Source organism: Mixophyes fleayi, chromosome 12 (genome assembly GCF_038048845.1).
Source record: "Mixophyes fleayi isolate aMixFle1 chromosome 12, aMixFle1.hap1, whole genome shotgun sequence".
In the NCBI taxonomy this organism is placed as follows: Eukaryota; Metazoa; Chordata; class Amphibia; order Anura; family Limnodynastidae; genus Mixophyes; species Mixophyes fleayi.
Genome location: NC_134413.1, coordinates 55978493 through 56004495, shown reverse-complemented (window position 1 = coordinate 56004495; position 26003 = coordinate 55978493). Strand labels below are relative to the sequence as shown.

The 26003-nt window shown below is 42.8% G+C and overlaps 1 protein-coding gene across 4 annotated transcripts in view; it reads left to right on the top strand.

Annotated features, from left to right (window-relative positions):
* EXD1 (exonuclease 3'-5' domain containing 1) overlaps positions 1 to 26003 on the top strand; it is a 208068-nt gene that overhangs the window by 109701 nt on the left and 72364 nt on the right. For all 4 annotated transcript variants that reach the window (XM_075193375.1, XM_075193372.1, XM_075193373.1 and 1 more), the window contains 2 exons: positions 21100 to 21243; positions 23505 to 23696. In XM_075193375.1, the coding sequence (XP_075049476.1) occupies positions 21100 to 21243; positions 23505 to 23696 (336 nt within the window). The remainder of the gene's footprint in view (positions 1 to 21099; positions 21244 to 23504; positions 23697 to 26003) is intronic.

Genomic DNA, 26003 nt, shown 5'->3' with positions numbered 1-26003 from the left:
ACAGTATGCACTCAGGTATTAAGTCTTCTCCTGGCAACCACCAAACCCAGATTCATCCGTCAGACTACCAGGTGGTGAAGCATGATTAATCACTCCAGAGAACGCATTTCCACTACTCCATAGTCCAATAATGGTGTCCTTTACACCATTTTTGGCATTGCTTAAGGTGGTCTGAGGCTTGTGTGGAGCTGTTCACCCATGGAAACCCAATCCATGAAGCTCTGTCTAAACGGTTCTTGTGCTGGCATTTCTTTCGGACTTTGAAATTCTATAGAGAGTGTTGCAAACGAGGACAGTCTATTTTACACACTATACTCTTCAGCACTTGGCAGGCCCATTCTGTGAGCTTGTGTGGCACTTCACGACTGAGCTGTTAGTGCATCACTTACAGATGACCAGGGAGACTCTAGCAGGGAAAAAAATGTCAAAATAACTTGTTGGAAAGGTGGCATTCTATGACTGTGCTATGTTGAAAATGACTGAGCTCTTCGGTATTCTTCAGTATTCTATTGCTGTCTTATATCGTATCTCCTGACTTGTCTACTGTAACCTCCTCCTATTTGGCATTAACCGTACCCATCTATCTGTGCTTCAATCCATCTTTAAAACCTCTTTTGTTCTTCCACATCTGCCGCACCACTTTGCAAATCCCTACACTGGCTTCCCGTGTCCTTCAGAATCAAATTGAACTTATTCGCCCTTAACTACATCACCCTCAACAACTTCACCTCTTCATACATCTCCAAATAATAACTATATATTTATTTGTGTGTGTGTGTTTGTACATATATACGTAAAGTGCAGAGATAATACTGCATACTTAAGGATAAAGGTGTGAAGGCTTATCTGTAGGTAGTACTTCTTGGACCAATTATTTATTCTGGGTTAAATTAAGGTATTTGGGTAAACCAAGTAATAAATAAATGCCCAGAATGGCTAAGCTTTTGTAAAACATTAAAAAATACCTTTATTTAGAACATAGTGGGTAAAATTTGAAAAGCTTATCTGAAACTCTAGTTCTTTGGGGGAAGTAGCTTGTTATTGAGCAACTCCACTGAACCAAATTCTGTAACCTGGGTCCGGACCGGAAGTGGCACCACCGACTGGTGAAGAAGTTTTCCTGCCAAACTGGGGATCTCCATATTCAAGATACATTGTATAAAAGGCTATCCACGTGTTTCCTTTGTAAATACATTTAAATATGTTCACAAAACATGTAGGGTAGCCTCCTATACAGTGTTTCTTGAATGTGTGGATCAAGATTCGAGAGAAATATATATATTATACACATTTTATTTGAATTTTTTAGCTGGTAGCCACTAGAGTTGCTCAGGCTTGGTTCCCTGAGAACCGAACACACCCGAACTTAGCAGATCCGAGTACCGATCCGAGCCAGCTCAGTACTTTTGCGCGCCCTTGGAATTGAAAACGAGGCAAAACCTCATCATTACGTCATCGGATCTCGCGAGTTTTGGATTCTATAAGTACCGCCCTCCACAGCGATCCAGCGCCATTTCACAGAGGGACACAGAAGGAGTAACATGGTTCTTGGCAGTCTCTAGTGCAGTTGGGCAGCGTCATAGCTAGAAAAGAAAGAGGAGAGGTAGCAGTGTTCTTCAAAGTCTCCAGTGACATTCAGGAGAACTCCATTGCTCCACTGCTAATTGTCATTTCTGAAATAGAAATAATACGGCTGGCAGTCTTGGTCTAAATCTGCAATCACATTGTACGGTGTTATATAGCTCACGCACAAACAGGAGAGCTCCATTGCACTATTGCTAATTGTCATTGCTGAAATAGAAATAATAGGGCTGGCAGTGTGTAACAGATTCTGGATACTTCTATTACTAATCTTGATTAGCGCTGGCTTACCTGAGTTGCGGAGTCTAACGATCTCCCCGGTGTTTACCAAGAACCGCCGCAAGGTGGGGTGGGCTTCGCTGCCAGAAGTCGCAGGTCGCGGTCCCCAGGTTCGCCTCAAGATGTAGTACAGCGGAGTGAAGCGGACGTAGCGGAGTCAAACAAGCCGGTTCGGTACACAGGAATGGAGTCAGGCAGAATCAGAAGGCAACTCGGAGTCAACAAGCCAGGTTCGGTACACGGGTCACGAGAATAGGAGAATGGTCAGCAAGCCGGGTCGGTACACAGGAATAGGAGAGCCAGGGAAGTCAAACAGGCAGAGATCAGCACACATGAAGACACTGGAAACTGGAAGACACTGCAATCCACGAAGAACAGGAGCCATAAACAGGTAAGTGTTGCTCTGACACTCAGCGAGTGTCAGAGTGAGGTTTTTATGCTGAAGGGGATTCAAAATCCCCGCCTCTGGGGAGGCGGGGGGAGTGGAGACGAAGCCATGGAAGTCCTAGGATGACTGGGTTGGTAGATCTCTGAATTACTAGAAAAATCTTCTCCCGATGAAGCGCTCCTATCCGAAGCAGTAGGGGAATAGTGCGTACCAGAATGGACCCCTCAGGAATTCTTCCCCCATCAATGGCCATTAGAGAGATGGGTTGTTTCAAAGCTTGTGTGGGAATAGCAAATTGTTTAACTACTGCGGCAGAGATGAAATTTCCTGCGGCTCCGGAATCAAGAAGAGCCGACTGCTGGAAAGTCTTTTGTCCTAACTGAAGGGAATTGGGAATAGACAGGCAATCATTACTACTGGGAACTGATTGACACTGAGAAAAGAGGCCCAACGATACAGCTCCTGAACTCGTTAGGCCCTGTCGTTTCCCGAGCGTTTAAAACAAGAACTCAGAAGATGGCCGCTCTCTCCACAATATAAACACAACTTGTTCCGAAATCTCCTCTCCCTTTCTTCGGCTGACAGACGGGTCCTCCCCAGTTGCATGGGCTCTTCAGGAGGAAGAACAGGGGTTTGGAAGTTGGGAGCCAAGCGAATCATACTACGCCGAGACTGTTCCTTCTCGGAATTACGTTCCTTGAAACGCAGATCAACTTTGACACAGAGGGAGATAATATCATCCAAAGACGTAGGGAGTTCCTGAGATACCAGCTCGTCTTTGATTCGGTCTGAAAGGCCCTGCCAGAACGTAGCTACTAGGGCTTCATCGTTCCAGCGAAGTTCAGAGGCCATAGTTCTGAAGTGGACCGCATACTGTCCCACAGACTGGTTTCCCTGGCGGAGACGTAATAAGCCGGAAGCGGCATTGGACACCCTTCCTGGCTCATCAAATATTTTCTTGAAAGTGGACAAAAAGACGCTGAAGTTATGTAGAATGGGGTCGTCCCTCTCCCATAAGGGGGAAGCCCATGCTAAGGCTTGACCGGACAATAACGAAATCACATAGGCCACTTTCGTTTTTTCGGAAAGGAAGTTCCCTGGTAAAAGCTCGAATTGTATGGAGCATTGATTTAAAAATTCTCTGCAATACTTGGGGTCTCCATCGAACTTGGGTGGGTTAGGTAACCGTAACTGTGAGGAAGAAGCTGCTGCTGCGGCCTGAGGTACAGGGGCCACTGCCGGCCCAGGTGGTCCACCAGCCACTAGGGTGTTCTGGACAACATCCAACCGAGTAGATAGACTATTGAGGAATTTTAAAAGTTGCTCTTGGTTAGCTTCTTGCTTATACATCCTTCCTACTAAATGCTCCAACAGATCTTTAGCTGTGGTATCCATGGTCAGAGCAAACTGTAACAGATTCGGGATACTTCTATTACTAATCTTGATTAGCGCTGGCTTATCTGAGGTGCGGAGTCTAACGATCTCCCCGGTGTTCACCAAGAACCGCCGCAAGGCGGGGTGGGCTTCGCTGCCAAGAGTCGCAGGTCGCGGTCCCCAGGTTTGCCCCAAGATGTAGTACAGCGGAGTGAAGCGGAGGTAGCGGAGTCAAACAAGCCGGTTCGGTACACAGGAATGGAGTCAGGCAGAATCAGAAGGCAACTCGGAGTCAACAAGCCAGGTTCGGTACACGGGTCACGAGAATAGGAGAATGGTCAGCAAGCCGGGTCGGTACACAGGGATAGGAGAGCCAGGGAAGTCAAACAGGCAGAGATCAGCACACAGGAAGACACTGGAAACTGTAAGAAACTGCAATCCACGAAGAACAGGAGCCAGGAACAGGTAAGTGTTGCTCTGACACACAGCGAGTGTCAGAGTGAGGTTTTTATGCTGAAGGGGACTCAAAATCCCCGCCTCTGGGTTGCGGTCATGTGACCGCCTCCGGGTGCGGTCACGTGGTCCTGGATGCAGAAGTGCGGCTTCTGGACGGAGTGGCGGGGATCAGGTAAGTCCGTTACACAGTGTTGTTCTTAATCTGCAGTCACATTGTACTGTGTTATCAAAATGGAGTCACGGCAGTACACAGAAGACCAGGAGCACCAAGCAGCTGCTGACACCAGTCATTATGATGGTAATCCCTCTACGTCATCTGCTAATCTGCTAAAGCCTATGTTAAAGTGCATAGTGTTTTTAAGTCAGGGAAACAAAAATGTGAAAAATCACCTTTTACCTTGTTCAAGAAAAAAGACCTGTAATCCAGGCAAAGTTATCTGCAGAAAAAAAAAAAAAACTGCCAACATGCCATTCTACACACGCAGTGACAAGGAAAGAATGAGGCCTTCGCATTTCTCTATGAGTGCTAGTTCTGCAACTGTCACTAAGGCATCTTCTTGTAAGGTCAGTCATGACCAAGCAAGAACTTGTCATTCTGACTCCAAAAGTGGTGTCCAAATACTTTTATGTGTAAAACCCGAGCTGGAAGAACACAGTAAGGCATTAGAGGAAAATGTATGTTCAGATTCAGAAATGACACAAATCCCTGAGGAGAGTCTATCCACGAGTGCTATGTGTAAGCCTGACTTTCCTGATGGTGTACCCATAAAGAAGGCCCCTTTCAGCATTTCTGCAGATATGTGCATGAACAGCCCAATTGTAGCTGGTGATACACAAATGAGGATGCCAATTTGGAATTGCACCAGAATGAGGGGTATATTTATGTAGCTGACGAGGGCACTAGTGAGGATGTTGATGAGGATGATGTTGTAAAGCCACAGTCAGTATGTCAGGCACTGTCCCTGCACTGCTCCTACGTGCCGGGGACGGACACCTGCCTCTCTGCCCGACTCATGTCCCGTTGCCTAGCAACGGGACGATCTTCCGGGTGGTCGCTGCGCTCGCATGCGCAGTAGACCCGCGTCCCGTTGCTAGGCAATGTTATGCACGTTTTGTCGCTATCCAATAACGATTGTCGAATCTCGATTTGTGTTTCCAACGCACAAAGATATTTATTATCCAAAAGTAGCATAATAATTGAAGTGAAATATTAATATGTACAGCCGTTACTTATCGCAGGCGCCCTGGATCCAGTGAACAGTCATTCAGGTCTGAAGTCTGTGGTCAAGACTGCTCACTTGCTCAAGAGCCTCTGCTTATATGCAGTCAGAAATACAGTAAAACAATACAGATGATGTGGCTTGCTTCTATTGGTCCAGGTATCAGGAAGGTCCAGGATGTTGCAGATTATAGGCCAGTTCAAACCAAAATATCCAAAGGTGGGGGCCATCTCTCCAGGGGATGTGCTCCGACTTTCCCACCAAGAATCCAGTTTCAACTAGTCTATTAGCATTTTATAGTCAGTATCACTTTAAACATTTATTCCCTAACATCGCTAACTAGAGTATGCAATGTGCGATCTCTTCGGCGAAAAAAACGGACAACTGCTGATGAATAGGGGATTAAAATCATACCAGACATGGCACATTTCCTATAACCGGAAACTTATGTTTTACTAACATGCATATAACTTATAATATTAAACATAAATACTACTATATTTTGACATAAATAACTATGTGTTGCAACTACAATTAATGTGTACTAATTACAGATGTGTGTGTTTGTGCGAATGTGTGTACAAGTGTAAAAACTGTTATTGTCACGTGTTGCGGCTGGATACGCCCTTCCACGTCATAGCGTGCTCTACGCATATTTTCAGACAAAGACAACCAAGTTTGCTTGATATTAATTGAAATGACTGCTGACTTCGATAGCAACGGTACGCTTTCTCCACACTGATTATCGGCGGTCAGGTGCATCTGACCGCCCAGGGATGCATGCCACCAATCAGGGTCCAGCTACATATATTTATAAGTCCTCCCTCCAATACTCTGGTGCCAGAGTATTGGTTTCTCCAGCTCCAGCGTTTGTTCCCTGCTTCCTCCTGTTTGTTTGCTCCTCGGTTCCTGACTCTTTGACTTCGTTCCTGACCACTCTCTTCCTGACGATTTGGCTCTGTTTGTTCCTGGTATTCGACCCTCGGCTTGCCTCTGACCACTCCGCTTGGATCACCCCTTTGTACTGCATCAACGTTTAGCTTTTTGACCCGGACCGCATGACCATTCCTGTCTCCCTACTGCCCTGATTACTAACTGGGAGAACCATGACCTGCGCACCTCACGCAGCCAAGACCATACCTCCTTGCAGGGGTCCCTGGTGAATACCGGGGGTGCCTTAGACTCTGCTCCTCCCAGATTAGTGGAGCCAAAAAAGTCATTATCGTGACACAGTAGAGGTAGGGACCTTAACCATTTAGGAACCTCATCCATGTTACGCCATTTGAAGCGAGTTCATGGCAAGCTGTTGGCAAAATTGGAAACTTATGTTAAAAAAATAGCAACAAGCAGTCCAGTGTCAGCTAGGTCCCTTCTCTCAGCTAGATCCCGACACCTGCAATCTACATCCACAACATTGTCCTCATAAATATTCTCAGTAGCAATCGGACTTAGTCCTGCATCCAAGTTGGTAAGGCTAGATGACTCCTCCACTATCCTGGATCCCTCAAGAATTCATGAGCGTTAGTCCCACTGCTGCTGCCGGATCTTCATCCCAGAAGCAGACCAAGAAGAAGACTACTAGTAGTTTACAACAATTGACTACAACACAACAGAAAACAGCGCTGATAACTGATAAACACAATCAATATACAACAATCCGTGGGTAATAAATGTATATAAACACTTTATTAAAAATGAACCATAAAATATGCAACACTGGCCAGTGGATAACAACTTGACATATAAAAAATCATATAAACCTACTGTGTTAACCATCAATAAGGCTGATGAACCATCGAATCGATCACTCCTAAAGAGAACCAGCTAAATGTCCCACATCGAATAGATACTATTGTCCAATGACCCTGTAGAAGATCATGAAGTGGAGCTTCAAAAATAACTGTGGCCACACTGGTGGTGGAAAGTGTACGTCACCGCGATGATGGTGAACCCCACTTCAATGCTTCTTACACATGTAGTATGGAGGAGAATATGCCATATATGTCACAATGAGAAAACCGCCACTCCTGAATGGAAATCAAAGTCGCTAAACTGCTTGAGCAGAAAGCGCAATACAGACCTGGTCCGATACTCAGTCCCGTATTGTGGTCTGTATGCGCACGCACCTCATACCCAGAACGAACTCCGGGACCTCCGTGGTAAATATGTAGGTGAAGACGACAATCCGTGTAAGTAGTGGAATAGCAGCTAACACAATCGTGGCACCAAATGTATAGCGATAATATGGCTCAAAAAAGGCAACCTCCAAGAATCCACTAGGGATATGAGCTGGGTCATGGAATAGTGCTATCCAGCGGCTCAGTGAACATCCAAATCACCTGACGCGTTTCATCACCTGCCTGGTGATTTCTTCAGAGTCATGGAATAGTGCTATCCAGCGGCTCAGTGAACATCCAAATCACCTGACGCGTTTCATCACCTGCCTGGTGATTTCTTCAGAGGAAGACTTCCTCTGAAGAAATCACCAGGCAGGTGATGAAACGCATATTGTTGCTTATTTTATGGTTCATTTTTAATAAAGTGTTTATATACATTTATTCCCCTAGGATGGTTGTATATTGATTGTGTTTATCAGTCATCAGCGCTGTTTTCTGTTGTGTTGTATTTTTTACATTTGAGATCTCATTGATCTCTTCAGCTGCAGATACTGATTCACACCTGATCTCCATTTTTTCATCATCTCTCCGTGCGCCAGGTTTTTTGTTGTTTTTACAACAATTGACTGTTTAACAATTCTTTGCAAGATGAAGCAAGTATGAAAGCTGTCACCCAGTCACAAAGCGGATCACAGACGCCTTGGCGACTATGCTAGTATTAGATCTGCGTCCAATATCCACTATTAATGCAGCTGATTTTAGACAGTTACTTGAGTTCTTGTGTCCCCTTTACCAAATTCCATCACGACACCATTTTACTAGCTAAGCTATTCCTCACCTCTACCAGAAGGTTCGTAAAAATGAAATTATTGGGCTACAAAATGCCATTATACCCACTGTACACTTAACCACAGATATGTGGACAAGCGGAACTGGGCAAACTAAATGTTGTATGACTGTGACGGCCCACTGGGTTGGTGATTCGCCTTCACCAGCAGGAACAGCAGCAGCATGTACCCAAGTACGTCACATTTTTCAGAGGCAGGCTACTCTGTGCATCACCGGCTTTACTAAGAGGCATACAGCTGACAATCTGTTACAAGAACTAAGGGATGTCATTGTAACATGTCTTATCCCGCTTGGACTCTCCTCAGGATATGTAATTTCTGATAACGCCACCAATATTGTGAGAGCATTACAGCTGGGTGAATTCCATCACATTCCCTGTTTTGCTCACAAAATCAACTTTGTCGTACAGAGCTTTTTAAAAAATGACAGGGACGTGCAGGAGATGCTGTCTGTGGCCCATAAAATATCTGGACATTTCCGGCATTCTGCAACAGCATGTAGAAGATTGCAGCAGCTACAAGAGCAATTTAATTTGCCCTGCCACCAACTGAAGCAAGCGGTGGTGACAAAGCGGATAGAGGAACAGCGAAAAGCCATCCACGCTTACTCCACAAGCCATGACATTGGGAAAGGAGGGGGGATGTATTTTACTCAAGCGCAGTGGAGAATACTTTCTGTAACACTCCGGTCCCGCAGATAGTAACTGTCTCGTTCCCTGCAGTCCATTCATCTGGAAACTGCCATGTCCCAGCATCAGACATTCTCCAGTTCATTCATTCAGCTATATTCAGATCTGTGCAGGTGCAAGCCTATTGCACTTCAGGACCTTCCCTCTTTTTCATTGGCTAAGCACTTCTGGAGCACTATTTAAACCTCCTGGATTCACCTGTCTGATGCCTGTTCTTCAAGCTCACTTCCTGCAGCCTGTGGTTCTGGTTCCTGTTCTCCTCGTGGTTTGCCTGTGTTCCAGTCTGCTCTCAGTTCGTGGCCTGTGCTGAACCATCGCTGCTCCAGTACCTCTCTTACCATCTCCAGTGTACTTCATCGTGACAGCTCCGGTTCTCTCATCCCTACCACTCAGCCGCTATTAGACCTGTGACTCCTCAGCTGTTACCACTAGTTACCTCCGCTGCTCCAGTCTGCTCTCAGTCTCTGGCTGTGTTGAACTATCGCTGCTCCAGTACCTCTATTACCATCTCCAGTGTACATCATCGTGACAGCTTCAGTTCTCTCATCGCTACCGCTCAGAGCCGCTACTCTCTCTGTGACTCATCAGCTGTTACTACGAGTTACCTCCACTACTCCAGTTTGCTCTCAGCCTGCGGCCGTGTTGAACTATCGCTCTTCCAGTACCTCTATTACCATCTCCAGTGTACTCTATTGTGACTGCTCCAGTTCTCTCATCTCCTAGTGACTCATTGGCTGCTGACCATCAGCCTGTATAATTGTTGTGCCTGTATTTATTTATACCACTCGTCTGTGGACTCCATCGTCTCCATCCACTTCAACTGGCTCCCCCACATCGTTCTGCTGTACACACACTCACGGGACCGCGACCTGTAGATTTGGTGCAGCTAAGACCATACCTCCTTGCGGGGGTTCCTGGTGAAAACCACCTGTCTGTTAGACTCCGCTCCCGTGGGTGGGCCTAGCTATGTTCAGCAGAGCATAGGTATCAATTTCCTGTAAGCCAACCCTGACACTTTCCGTATTGTGCAAGGTGCTAAAACCATTCTACGTAGTCACCTGTGAAGTGAGTTCAAACACTGCTAGCTTGAGTCAAGTGATCCCCTTAATTAGACTTTTGGAAAAGGAGCTTGAGAAACTGAAGTAGGAGATTAAACAAAGCAATTGCGCTAAGTATGTCAGACTTGTAGATCAAGTACTTTATTCGCTTCGCCAAGATCCAAGAGTTATCAAAATCTTGAAATCAGATCACTACATTTTGGTGACTGTGCTTGATCCTAGGTTTAAGAGCTATGTCTTCTCTTTGCTTCCAACTAACCCAGATCTCAAGAGATGCAAGGAGCTCCTGGTGAGCAAGATGACAGCTCAAGTGTTACGTGACAGGACGGCGTTTCCTCCTTCAGTTATTCAGTCAACTGCTGCTTGGAAAAAACTTAGCTTTCCCAAGACAACCAGGGATGATGTAGATGACTCAGCGCAACATTTTGACATCTGGTCTTGTCTACTGTAAAAGAATTGACCAGAATTAGTGACTCATCTGCTGTAACTCCACCTGATCCTACTATCAACATCCAAAGAATGGTGGAGGATAACTTTAAGTTTTTTTGAACGGTATAAAGGCAACAGTTTTATTAACAAAGAACTGTCACGGGCACTAGGAGTTTTGCCCAGGATTTCACCAGTTGACTATGCTTACCAGAGGGGCGGCGTTTGCACAGCGGTCCTCTGGTGAATAGTGGAACGTATATAACAGCAGATGGAGAGAGGATGCCAATGGAATTGATGATAGTCAGTGACTTGCAGCTATTCTGGTAGATTAGTCAGCGACTTGGAGCTATACTGGTAGATGAGTCAGTGACTTGCAGCTATAGTGGAAAGGCAGGTTTCAACCACGGAGACCAGAGTGGACGTGAGCAGGTGAAGGAAGGTAACGGGAGAGTCAGTGGTCTGCGGATAGCAAGTTGTACCACTGCTGTGATGGAAAGACTTATCCAGGTGCAGGTAGGTAGCGGGAGAGTTAGTGGTCTGCGTTCAGCAAGTTGTACCACTGCTGTGAAGGGAAGACTTGTCCAGGTGCAGGTAGGTAGCAGGGAAGTCAGTGGTCTGCCTATAGCAAGTTGTACCACTGCTGTGAAGGGAAAACTTGTCCAGGTGCAGGTAGGTAGCGGGGAAGTCAGTGGTCTGCCTATAGCAAGTTGTACCACTGCTGTGATGAGAAGACTTGTCCAGGTGCAGGTAGGTAGCGGGGAAGTCAGTGGTCTGCGTATAGCAAGTTGTACCACTGCTAGTAAGTGAGGACTTGTTCAGGTGCGGATAAGTGGAGGCATGAAAAGAGTCAATAACTGTATGAAGACAATGAGAGCACAGAGGAACTTGTTCCAAACAGATATGCAGCGTTACTGCTAAATAGTCTATAACGGTATGTATACCGCTGCTGAGTTGAGAGGCTTGTACAAAGCGGATATGAGGGATAATAACTGATAGTCAATCACAGGTATGGATACCGCTGCTGAGTAAAGAAGCTTGTCCTAAGCGGATATGCAAGGTAACAGCTGATAGTCAATTACAAGTAAGCATACCGCTGATGAGTAGAGAAGCTTGTCCAACGAGGATATGCAGGCACAGCAGGAGCGCTGAACGGCTGTAGCGGGTATGGGAACCGCAGGTGAGCAGAGCAGGTAATCCGGCAGACAGCTGAGGACACGAGCAGGATACAGGAGTCTGTAGCGGGTATGAGAACCGCTGATGAGCAGAGCAGGTAATCCAGAAGCCAGCTGAGGACACGAGCAGGATACAGGAATCAGTAGCGGGTATGGGAACCCCTGATGAGTAGAGCAGGTAATCAGCAGGAAGCTGAAGACACTAGCAGGACACAGGAGACACCTTCAGAGACTCACAGGGAATGAGACTCAAGATCAGGCAACGAGGTAATGAGCACAGGTGCCTTAAATAGGGAGAGGTGCCTGATCCACCAATTAGATTAAAAGCAAAAGGTCATAAGTTCTTGGATGCTGCGCATGCGCAGTCCATCAAGATGGCGGACGGCCGCGGCTCAGGACAGGCGCCAGCAGGAAGGCTAGAGAACCACGCAGCAGCGCAGAGGCACTCACGGTCCGGTGAGTGACAAGAACGTTTGTTGCAGAAGTATTGTAAGCATGGATGTCTAAATAGACATGTATATGTATTACTCAAACCTTCCACTTTGCTGCTGTTTCATCAGCATTGCACAAAGTGTTTGTAATCTGCACTTTAAATCAAAGGTACCTAGCTATATTATAATTTTTGGGGAATTTGGGCTGATTCAAAGCTCAGTGATGAAGTTACTTTTTGCTTTGAATTACAATGGCTCTTTTTAGTGCATTGTCTGGCACCCTGGATTGGTCTTGGTCTGATAAAAGCGCGCATCCCGGGGGGGGGGGGGGGGGGGGGGGTCAGCGTATGTCACCATGTATTAGCTGTAGAATTACCACAGTTATCCAAGGAACGGGTGGAGCAATCAAATGAGCCATAACTGGTTTTATGATCCGAGGACAATTCCATCTTGCACCACTTTTCTTTTCTGCCACTGCTGTGTGGCAATGTTTCCTAGATATGCTATGAACTGCCGTGTTTTTGTGTCACTGCTCTGTCGATTAGCATCAAGCCAGGTTGCTGCAGTCTTTGTTTGAAAGTGTATGAAAATAATATTGTGACCTGTGAGGGGGTCAAAATTGACTGCAAGTGACTTGAAATTAGTGTTATTGAAGTTAATAATAATGTAGGGAAAAAACAGCAAAATTATGTGATTTTAGAAAAAAAAAGGGATTTTAGGAAAAAATAGGATCGAAAACCAAAACACGCAAGGGCGGTTTTGCCAAAACCAAAACACAAAGTTAATCCAGATCCAAAACCAGAACACGGGGGTTAGTGAACATTTCTAGTAGCCACAAATGAGTCTAAGGGCTAGATTTACTAAGCTGCGGGTTTGAAAAAGTGGGGATGTTGCCTATAGCAACCAATCAGATTCTAGCTGTCATTTTCTAGAAGGTACTAAATAAATGAAAGCTAGAATGTGATTGGTTGCTATAGGCAACATCCCCACTTTTTCAAACCCGCAGCTTAGTAAATCTAGCCCTAAGTGACTAAATGCCTTAATTGGACATTGTAAATCTAAGATAGAAGGGTACTGGTCGGATATGGATGATAGCCCAACATAGTTACTGGAGAAATAAAGGGTTTTATTTCACCCACACAGCTCACAGCAGATCATAAAGAACAATACACTAGCATAAATAGTACAATACACAAACACAGTGAAAACCTTCATTGCCAATAACCAACTTAAGATCCCCTGTGGGATGGCGGGCAAGTCCTAATGATCTAGGAAGCTTATACCATGGACAGTACCTTAAGCAAAAACACTTTTTTCAACCCATCTGGAGATGCATGCTGATGGCCCGAGGCAAGACTCTGTTATTGGCCAGAGTACTGGGTTAGGGTAGGGGTGGGCTGAGCTGTGTTGATACTTCTTTCCCTGGCTTCCTCTGAGCACCAAAGGGCTTTGACTTCTGGGATAAGGGCCTTGGGTCTGGAATTCCGAATTTAACTCTTTGAGGATTTAAAGATGGGCTTACTTGTCACATGGTCACCCACTGCCCATGTATTTCTAATGGGTAAGGATACTTAATTTCTCCTACTGGTTTCACACATCCAGGAAAACAATTAGGGCACCATGAAAGCATAGTAAGGAAATTTAGCAGATTACAGTTTCTCGGATGGCTTGACCTTTTTTAGATGGGCTATGTTACCCAATTTTTTTGCACATGCAAGTTATTTTGTTTTTCTTTTTTAGACTGTCCCACCCGATCTTTTTGCTTTCTGTTATACTCTATGTTAGAGTGCATAATGAAACTATGCAATAAAATGTACTCGGACACAAATGTTTAAATTCCAGTGTGTAACTCTTTATAGACCAGGCATGTCAAACTCAAAGCCCCAATTGGGCCAAATAATCAAAGTCTAAGATTGTGTGGGCCGCAAGAAAACAAAAAACAAATAACCATCATCCTCACAAATGGGTAATACATTTGATAAACAGTCGTCAAACTGTCATATAAATGTACTTGGACACCAACTTACGAAACAAATAATAATGTTTAAAGCACAAACAGTCATGGATTACCAAGTACCAAGCAGTTCGCTTGAATTACAAAAGTGTACTGTTCTGACTGCGTGCAACAACATACAGCGTGGGTGTAGGGGGGCGAGCGTAATCGGCGGGCGCACATGTCACTTGACACTGATGGGGAAGGTTGACTGAACTCACACGCAAACTGTTCTGTCATATTCAGTGATTTATTTATTTTTTAACTTGAAAGATTTTTATTATATTTTTGAAAGAAGAAAAATTAAACAAAATGCATACAAAATACAATTGTTAATACAAAATACAATACAGTTAACATTGGTTGAAGAAAAATAATAAGGCCTTAAGAAAAATAAGCATAAAACAAAAATTCACTGAATGCTTCAACTCTTTCTAAGGGGCATATTCAATTGTTGGCGTTTTCCGCCGCGAAAAATTATTACTGTTATTACGGTAATACTAAGCCAGATTTCAGTTTGCAGCTCCCTGAGCCGCGAGCTGAAATCCAGCGTGAAATGTATCGTAATAACGGTATTTACGTGCACTATTACCGTAAGGACAGTAATAGTGCGCACGCCGCGTTACTTTAGGCAGTAACGCCCTCTATCTACCGCTCCTATCGAAATGCTCTGGACACTGCAAAACAAACATACTTCCAATCTCTTATCTATGCTCAGGCTTCCAACCCCAAACGCCTTTTTAAGACATTGAGGGGCGTATACAATTGTTCCTCCGTCCGCCGGAAAAACGAGCGCTCTAAAACTATTACCGTTTATACGGTAATTACTCGCTGAATTTCATCTCGCAACTCCCTGAGCTGCGAGATGAAATTCAGCGAGTAAACTACCGTATTAACGGTTTTTGCGCGCAATATTACCGTATAAACGGTAATCGTTTTAACACGCTCGTTTTTCCAGCGGCCGGAGGAACAATTGAATACCCCCCTTAAAGCTCTTCTCAATCCTCCCACCCCAAACCCTCCATCTACTATCGGTGCCCAGGATCTTGCTTCCTATTTCAAGGACAAGATTGATAAGGTCAGACTAGAATTGGTATCCTCTTCCTCGACAAGCAATTGGCTCAATTCCTTCCCACCAACCTCTGACACCCTCTCTTCATTTGACCCCACAAATGAAGAGAAAATTTGTACTCTCTTCTTATCCTCCCACTCTACCTCCTGTCCTCTTGATCCAATTCCCTCGCAAATTGGTATACCTGTCTCCTGTGCTCACCTCACCTCTAACTAAAATCTGTAATCCCTCGCTCTCTACTGGCATCTTTCCGTCACTATACAAGCATGAAGTGATTACTCATATTCTAAAAAAACAGATTTCGACCCAAACTCTCTCTTAAACTACCGTCCCATCTCTCAGCTGCCGTGCCAAGCTTCTAGAGAGACTTGCCTACACTCGCCTCTCACGCTTACTTTCCGCAAACAACCTGTTGGATCCTCTTCAGTCTGGCTTTCGTTCTCAACACTCCACAGAGACTGCGTTGACTAAGGTTGTCAATGATCTGATCACTGCTTAAACTAAACGCCATTGCTCTCTCCTAATTCTCCTGGATCTCTCGGCTGCATTTGGCACTGTTGACCACTCTCTTCTCATACAAACGCTGCAATCCCTAGGGCTTCGAGACACTTTTCTATCCTGGTTCTCATCCTACCTTTCTAATCGCTCTTTCACTGTTAAATTCTCTGGGGCCACCTCTGCTCCGCTTCCTTTATCAGTTGGAGTTCCGCAAGGCTCAGTGCTAGGTCCTCTGCTGTTCTCTATCTATACCGCTTCTCTTGGAAATCTAATAAGTTCCTTTGGATTTCAAAACTCAGAAAGATACGATAGGTAACCAAGTCTGCCACAAAGCACTCATGCACGGTGAAACAATAGAAAAGGGTATTTATTAAAAAATTCTAAAATCCACATAAAATGGTATACACATTATAACCACATGTTGGAGATCTTAGTGCCAATTAGAACATATAACTAAGTAGGTGCACCTAATAATCAAAGAAGGTATAATGAAGTCTCTTACCAGATCCCTGGCATCACACGCAAGACCAATACCTTAATAGTACATTCCGATTCCTGTGTTTGATGAGCCTCCTTCAGTTGGAAAAGAGTAAGAGATGTGAAGTATTAGTTGTTTACCACGTGGAGCGGAGAGGAACAGTGAGTAGAGCTCTGACTTCACATCTCTTACTCTTTTCCAACTGAAGGAGGCTCATCAAACACAGGAATCGGAATGTACTATTAAGGTATTGGTCTTGCGTGTGATGCCAGGGATCTGGTAAGAGACTTCATTATACCTTCTTTGATTATACCATCTGGAATCCTGTTACCATCTATGTAAGACAGCCTCCATTATTAATATCTAACGCTCCAAACTGTGGCTTCACGAACATCGGGAATTTTGTTTCCAAGCAACATATACAATTTATAGCGCTACATTTCAATAACACTAGTGGTTGCAGAAGTTACTGGACTGGTTACATACCATATCTATGATGATTTGAACATCGTGTAGGTGCACCTACTTAGTTATATGTTCTAATTGGCACTAAGATCTCCAACATGTGGTTATAATGTGTATACCATTTTATGTGGATTTTAGAATTTTTTAATAAATACCCTTTTCTATTGTTTCACCGTGCATGAGTGCTTTGTGGCAGACTTGGTTACCTATCGTATCTTTCTGAGTGTTTATATCTATTTTTTAGGGGTGCAGATCCCCAGCGTTGGTACCTTGTCTGAGCAGTCATTTTTAGTGCTGGAATCTGTTTTCCTTTGGATTTCAGTATCATTTCTATGCGGATGATACCCAAATTTATCTATCCTCTCCTGATCTCTCAATATCTGTGTTGTAACTGACTATCTTTTTGCCATTTTTCATCTTGGATATCCTCTCGCAAACTCAAACTTAATCTTTCTAAAACAGAGTTAATAATATTCCCACCCACCAACAAGAGCATACCTGACATTTCTATCTCTGTTGATAACATGACCATAAATCCCACCCCACAAGCTCGCTGCCTAGGTGTAATCCTTGACTCACACCTATCCTTTGTTCCCCACATTGACTCTATATCTAAATCATGTTACATACATCTAAAAAACATTTCCAGAATTCGCACATATCTCACGCAAGACACTGCAAAAACCTTAATTCATGCACTTATCATCTCTCGCATTGACTATTACAATTCCCTCCTTACTGGCCTTCCCAAAAACAGACTCAAACCCCTACAATCTATTTTGCACCCTGCGGCAAGATTGATTTTCCTTGCAAATAGTTATTCCTCTGTTGAATCACTCTGTATGTCTCTACACTTGTCGCCTGTTTTCTACTGAATCCAATATAAAATACTCTTACTAACCTACAAGGCCATCAACAAAGCTGCACCAACATACATCTCCTCTCTTGTCACAAAATATCTCCCAACTCGGCAACTCCGTTCTGCACAAGATCTGCGTCTCTCATCCACACTCATTACATCCTCCCATTCCCGATTACAGGACTTTTTCCGGGCTGCACCCACTCTATGGATTTCTCTCCCTCGCACGATAAGACTCTCCTCTAGTCTACAAGCTTTCAAGCGTTCATTGAAAACCCACCTCTTCAGACAAGCTTATAATATTCCTCAACCACCCTCTTAACCTCACTACATTACCCTATTACCACCTGTTATACAACTACCCCTTGACCAACATTGTTGTGTGACAGGATCATTTAGCTTATGAGTCACTTTTTCCTTTGCAGTCTGGCTGGGCCGGCTGCAAATGTAGACTTAACCTCATGTGTCAATCTCCCATTGTCCCATAGATTGTAAGCTTGCGAGCAGGGCCTTCTCACCTCTTTGTCTGTTTTACCTAGTTTGTTTATTAGTTTACTATGTTTGTCCCCAATTGTAAAACGCTACGGAATATGTTGGCGCTATATAAATAAATGATGATGATGATGATGATGATGCCCCTAAGTCCTTTAACCGAACAAAATAAAATACGGGCCGCATTCCACTTCTTTTCCCATAGTAACGCGGGGGCGCAAAAAAATATGCGTTTGGGCTGCAAGTTTGACATGTCTGTTATAGAGGGATGGCATTCTTAATTGCATTAATTAAAAAAATTAAGCACATGTATTGTTTCCCCTAAGAAGTTTGGTTTAGTTCTTAATGTTTACAATCCTGCTAGTCATGTCTCAGTGGAATTTGCTCACTAAGAAGAGTTTTGTAGTGTAAAATATCTGGTTGCTTTAGTTTAATGAAGATTTTGCTCTATTGCAAAAAATATACAAAAGCTCAAATGGCGCGGCTCTAGAAAAAGGTCTACAGTGCTGCACAGAGTAACAGGGGATGTCCCACCCCTACATACAACAATATAAACAGAAGGCACTGGCGCAAAGTGTGACCTGAATGATGACAGAAAGTAGGATAGGGATGATGTGGAAAGAGATAGGACAAAAAATTAAATGGTAATAAAGGTAGATAAAAATTAAAATTTATACGACAGATAAAAAACACACAAAACCAGTGCACTGGTGTAATCACATAGTATAACAAAATGACCAGACATAAGTCATAACATGATCATATAGGTTGACTGACTGGACAGCTGCAACCGTATGTAACATGCAGTCCTGTGTAATCGGAGTGCATGCAAATATAGAGCAATGTCTCAATGTAAATGTGGATCATATAAATAGTAGATTAGAGGACGAAACCTCTGTCAGCATATAAAATTTAGCTGCAACCAGAAAAGTCACTCATTGGATTAATATAAAAAGTTCCAGAGGGTTACTTGTGTGGACCAGGTAAAGATGAAGCATAAACACTCCTTTAAATGAGTAGCGCATCAGCGCTGTAGTTTCTTGATTAATTATAACCGGGCTGATATGAGACAAATCAGATCCAAAGAGATAGGAATGTGGGACAGAATATCACTCACCCACATGATCTGTAGATAGTATGTTGCAAGAGGGTCTTACCAGTGCTGTGCTGGCGTCCGATGGCGGTATTTCGCCTAGCTAGTAGCTGTCCGGTATGGTATAGCCTCTCTATGCGTTCCCCCACGGGCGGATAGATGTCACGCTCATCTGTGTAATCGCGCATGCGCGGATGATTCCTGTTCCATCTGAATGTATAAAACGAGATTGTTGATACAATGATGGTATAAATAAAATCAAGATGAATGTTGAATAAAAAGTAGGGGCCTATAGCCAACGTGTTTCACCCGTCATGCGGGCTTCCTCAAGGCAGTATGGTAATATTCACTGATAAAGTTTCGTTTATAAATCCTCTTAAGTTTGGAGCCGTGGTTTAAAGTCATGTGAGTTTAACAGCTGATTTGAGTTGTTTGATAACAGCTGATTCTTGTTCTGTAAAGGAACTTAAAGGCTAATCACAAGTAATTGGTTGCTAGTAGGATCATGATTGGTCATATAGGTGAAAATAAATGTAAAAATAAATACAAATAAAAATTATTTATGGGGAAGCTGTAATTAAAAATAGGGGTAAATAAGAGTACATATGAAGCATAGAAAAAGAAGATATGAAAATATGTGTTATTTAAATGTGTATGAAGGAATCTAGATCTAAATTCAAGCCTTTTGGAGTCAGTGTATTCAAATTATATATCCAACGGGTTTCTTCTTTTGCAATTTCCGCTATATAGTTTCCTCCCCTCCAGGATTTTTCCACCTTTTTTATTCCAATGAATCTCAGTCCTGTGGGGTCTTTAGCATGTACATTAAGGAAGTGATCTGGTACGCTGTGATTGGTTAATCCTTTTTTCACAATTCTGATGTGTTCTGCTATCCTGCATTTTAAATTACGAATAGTCCTTCCAACGTACTGAGACCGCAAGGGCATTCAAGTAAATATATCACTCCTTTACTATTGCACGTAATTTTTTCTTTAATTGTATATACTTTGTTGTTATAATTTGATTTAAATTGTGTTATCGGTTTCATGCATGCAGATTTGCTTAATCTGCATGCTTGACAGTTCATACAGTAATAAAACCCAGGATTATTTTCACCCATCCAAGTTCCTGTTGTATTGTCTTTTTCTGTTGATTGGAGGGCGCTTTTTACTAGTTTATTCTTCAGATTGTTTGCTTTTTTGAAAACAATTTTGGGTTTCTTCGTCAAACACATTGCTAATTTTTCATATTGTAGTAATATTGGGCAGTGTCTTATTAAATTTTTTTTCAGATTTTTGGCTTGATTAGTAAATTTTGTGATGATAAGTACGTCCTTGTCCGATATAGCTGATTCTTTGCTTGTAGGGATCAATAGTGTTTTTCTATCTATCTTCTTAATAGTGCAAAGAAGACAATGTTTCCATTATCATATATCTTGGTTCTCAGTATCTACAGTATATTGCTATCTACTTTGAGAGATATCATGTTGGCAGCCTCTGTCATTTTAAAACACCAATTTATCACTTGGTTTGATGTCTCTTGCATTGGGGGCATTTCAGTTGTGTGTGTGTGAAGCTCCTTTTGGAGAAAAAAATCATTATCAGTACTGTAACAACATGAGGCTCCAATGGGACTTTGCGCACAATTGAATTTTCCCCTAACCTAAAATTCAAGTTGATCTATTTGGAAAGGATCTTGTAAAAAGTGTGGACATTCTTAAGCTATGTCATACTTGCCAACCTTTGAATAGTGAATTCCAGGAGATCCCGGGCAGGGGGCGTGGTGGGAGGGGGCAGGGGGGGCGGTCAATTAGGTCATTTTGGCCCCACCCCCACAACAAAAATGTAAATTTTGCCTTGGGGGCGGGGCCAAAATGATGCGATTCACCGCGAATTGCGTCATTTTGGCTAGTAAATTGCAGTATGCGGGATACTTGCCTGCTCTCCCGGGATTCTGGGAAACCTACCTGGATTTCGGGAGTCTCCTGGACATTCCGGGAGAGTTGGCAAGTATGAACTATATTGTTATTGCAATATCAATTTTAATTGTATACAATCCTTTATTTGTGCCTGGCTGTTTAATGTCTATGTTGTACTTTGTTAAATAGGTTGCTGATGTTTACCTTTTCTCTATGGAAACTGGTGGCTTCCTTCCTCATCGTACCTGCACATTGAAGGAGTGTGTGACGCGTTATCTCAACGTGACGCCTTCTAGAGTTTCTATCCTGACCTACAAGCAAATTCTAGAGAAGGTTAGTATTTTTGTAAATATATACTAGCAGCAGCAGTCTTATGACCCACTATGAATATTAAGAATTCTGTTCTTGCCCGCATTTCCGCTGCGGGGCCAAAATGACGTGACTGGTCGCGCCCCGCACCCTCTCGCCCTCCAGTCACGCCCCTCTCCCGGTAAGAGCTTCAAGAAAGTAGGCAAGTATGACATAAACAGCAATAAGTGTTAAAACACCATTTTCCATTTTTCAAGGAATCAGGAAACATTGGTGCAAAATCCAAATAAGGGAAGCGAAATCGTACAAACTTCAAGAAAAATAAGGGAAAAACACACATGTAGAGGCTTAAACAAATAATTGATCAAGGATGTAAAATATTATTGCCTAGTAGCCTTTAGTGAAGGAGCAACTCCTCGCTCCTATAACAGGAACCTAGAGATGGCGTAATTGCAGGAGACATGGTCAGTCACAAGAGAATCCCTCAGTGATTCTCTAGTTTAGTGGCCACACTGTGCACGTGCCAATTCACTGAAAGGCCGCATTTCATCTGTGCATGCGCCAACAGCTCATGTGCAGCTCTATTGTGTGTGCCAATTTAAATCAGCACAAACACAATGGAGACACTTGGACAGTTTGCGATTATGTCATTGCATCTTGCCGACATGCAGTGTGTCCACTTGGGAGCAATAATGCAATTGTACACATGTGTGCACAAAAGACACTTGAAAAGCAGGTCTGAGCTTTATAAGCGCAGACTCTGCACTCCACAGTTCACTTATTCTGGAAAATCTCACCTGGACACGAGCAAGTACTTTTCATTTGCCCATTTTTCCACTTCCTCCTTCCCACTAAGCATTGCTTATGGGACACCAAGCAGCAATACATTGGGAAGCAGTGATACAAGATAGTGAATATATTTCTTCACTGTACTGAACACTTATAAAATTATTAAAGGACTCACTGACAGTAGTAAAAGCCTCAAATAAGATACAGCTAGAGAATATATCCACCAAACTATACCCAAATCTAAATTTTCAGTTTTAGTTGGAGTGATATAGTTCAGAAATTACATTATATACATGCAGTTTATGTTAACACAATATTCCAAGAAATTAAATAAGTTCGCTTGTAATAATTTTACATTCACAATAGCAGCCACATAAACAGTTCATTTTACTTTATTCTATACCTACTAAGCACTGTACCTGTTTCAATATGATCATATGCTTGTATGTACATGTCGGTGCCAAGTAAATTGATATTAATAATTATTATATACATAGTTATTATATATATATCTGGTAAATTCTGCAAGCTATTATGTCATTAACTGTTAATACTCTCCAGCAATAAACATTGTTTGTTTTTTCACCTATCCATGGCTCCTTAGCTGTATTTCTACGTTGATCCGTGACAGTGTAACCAGCCCAAAAAAAACAAAAACAATGTTTATTGCTGGAGAGTATGAACAGTTGATGACATAATAGCTTGCAGAATTTACCAGATATACAGCAGTGGCAGGTAAATGGAAGGTGAGGAAATATTCCAGGCAGCATGCACAGGGAAATGCACAGATAAGTCCCAGGTTCACATAAGGAACAGGTCAGCAGGATGAATGATGAGATCCTAATGCAGTATAATTACAGGAACAACGCAGGAGGAAGAATCACAGGGTGTAACAACAGGATATGACATCAGTAACCAGCAATGTGTGTTGGGAGTGACAGGTATATAAAGGAAAATGAGAACACACCCAGGTGCATGGAATAATTAGTGAACAGTGTTAACTCCTAAGGTACTAGGAGCACAACAGGCACAATAGCAGCACCTCTGGTGAGCAGAGTTACTGCTGCTAAGACACAAAATGAACACAAAATAGTAAAGTCTGATAGTCCAGGTTAGGAGCTGCCAGGCAAAGCAGTATGCTGCAGGCAGATCGTGACACCAGCTCTCCCGTGAGTCCATGAGACCGACCCGAATTTCGGGAGTCTCCCGGACATTCCGGGAGAGTTGGCAAGTATGGTTTATGTACAGACAGCAAATATATGTTTTTATCGAAGTTCAGGTCCGATATAGTTTTCATCCCAAGCCATAACTCATCCCTAGTAAATTTTACTCAAATTAAAATTTATTTTTGAAAATGCACTCAGAAGCCTTGATTGCTTGCAATTATCCAAGGATGCCTGAGTAATGTTGATCTTTTCCTGTTGCTGATGTCATGCATCATCTATTTACATATGTTTTTTCTTTAAATATGTCATGTACTATACTTTCCCTTTCAGGATAACCCCAATGTCTGGTTTGTTCGTCCAATGCCCATACCCTTGTTTAAAGTTGTGGCTCTGGAGACAATCTACCTTTTGCCTATGCGCTTAGTCATGTTGGATGCCATATTTGCTGACTTTACATTTTTGGTTGATGAATATCTTGATACATATCGCAAAAGAAGAGCAGATGACTTAGGCAGCCTTGAGGTATGATGATAAATAGTGATTTATTTCTGTTGGTCTCTATACTGACATTTATTTATACTATATGTGAATTGAATCATGGTACTATCATATGAAATATTAATAATATTTAATAACATATCATTACTTATTGATTTAATTCCAGTTATAATTGTTATAATGGTTGCATTAAATATGTATTTAACACATTTAACCACTGTATTTTTTGCTCTGATGTTGATTAAAGCAAAACCAGAATATATGCAAACATACATTTTTCTTTTCATAACAAAATTGACGGTTTAGATCTCGATTCATTTAAACTGAAGATGACTCCTGGATTACAATTTCAGCATAATCCTAAACACTGCCTTGTTTTGGCTCAGTACATCTTTAAGCCTATATTTGACACAGTTCAAATTCCTCTCTTGAAGAATTTGCCACCACCAGTACTTATCATGCTACCAACCAGGGATGATCATCTTTGCTAATAAGACTTTGAAGTTAAACAATGCTGAATCTAAGAGAGATAACTGATGGAAAAAATCTTTTTAATCTCTTTTTAAAATCTTCTAAGGGAAACATAGGACGAACATCGGGCTCTCCGCTGCCCTATGCTAACTGAGGTAATGACTCGCATACCAGTGCAGGTGAAAAGAGTGGTCACAGCCAAAGTAGCACACACAGGAGAGAGTGACACTCGAGTCTGACTTTTTTTTTTTTTAAATCCCAAACTGGGGCATGTTTTGTCCAATATGTTCAACAATGCTGCTGGAACCAGCAACTCACTCACGTCCTCTTGGCATGCCACCCTTGGAAGCCCAACCACAGTGAAGGTGGAGCAGGGCATGCAGCTGCCTTTCCCAGGGTGTTTGTGCACTCCACTTCTAGCTCCCCTCATTGCTATACCTTGTGCGCTGTTTCCCCCTCCACACAAGGTCCTAGCCCCCACCCCCATGAGGACCGAAGCTGCCGCAGCTGTGTTGTGCACTGACTGAGCACAACACCTCCTAGTACACCTACATTGCATTGTTTCACAAGTCCAATGTACTACTTTTGACAGCTGTAAACCCATGCATTTTGTGTCAATGTTGCTATGCAGTATGCTGCTGACGCTGTAGGAGGCAATGACATTTCTAATAGCTGAATTCACTCTTTTCCGTTCCTTGTCAATGCCCAACCCCATCCTCGCCAAGACAATTTTTTTTATCATTTTAAGGTAAAAGAGCCCCAATGCTCCTCATCTACACCAGGGATTTTACTTTTCCCAGGTCACTTCCCCCAAGGTGCATCATTGCCAAGTTGTGACAGCCGCCTTTTTTCTCATTAGACCTAGGCCTGTTTGGTAACAATAAATTGGTAGTGGTTCTATTAATAATAAAATTTGGTCGGTGTGACACTCCCTAGGAAAGTTATGTTACATTTTAGAATTGGTTATTAAATCAGGGAACATGCAAATTGTGGTTGTAAATAGTGTCAGAGACCACAACCCCTTGGAGGTGGGGAAAGGTGTAAAAGTGTCTTTAAAAAGCTGAGACCAGCTACAAGAAATTGTCAGCTCTTGGAGTTCAATCTAATTGAAGGACTGTCCATCTCTTCTGTCTACCCCAGGCATACAGATTATTATACGTAAGTTATGCTCTGTACTTTCCTACCATTTGTTTTTATAACTGTTATGCAATTTTTTATTTGTATGTCAGTTGTTTATTAATTGTTTTTTTTATGACCTGTAAGCATTGTACTTTTTGTATATTAAATCTAAAAGTTAATAAGTGTTCTCCTTATTGCTCTGAACGAATTCACTGCCTGTTTAGAAGAGAGAGATTGCTTGGCTGTGTTAACCCTTTAGATACCAGTGTGTCAAGTGTGAACTATTTTAGCTACCAGAGCACACAGTGTGCGCAATTGGGTAATTAAGTCATAGTTTGCTACTGGCCTTATACTTAGCTGGTGGTAGTTGGGGAGAAGTGTGGAAGTATGCACCTGTGTTGGGAAAGGGAACAGTTAGAGCTGTAATCTTAGAGAGAGGTGAGTGCATGATTTAGGATGGAATCCTCTGTGTTCCCTTACAGTAAGCTTCCAAGTCACGAATGCGTAGGTTGCGGTTTGTGACAGGTAAAGGTGGTCAGGAGTGGTTTCCTGACAAGATAGAGGTGATATATATTCAAACAGTCAAACAATATAATAGGATATTAAGTCAGGGAGTGGCTAGGGATGGCTATCCCTGACAATACCCTTTACAGGCAGTAAACAATTTTGCCTCCCCTGCAAGACTACACAATGTAGGAGCTATAAGCACCAGCTCCTTCATTCTTTCAACTGTCACTGGCT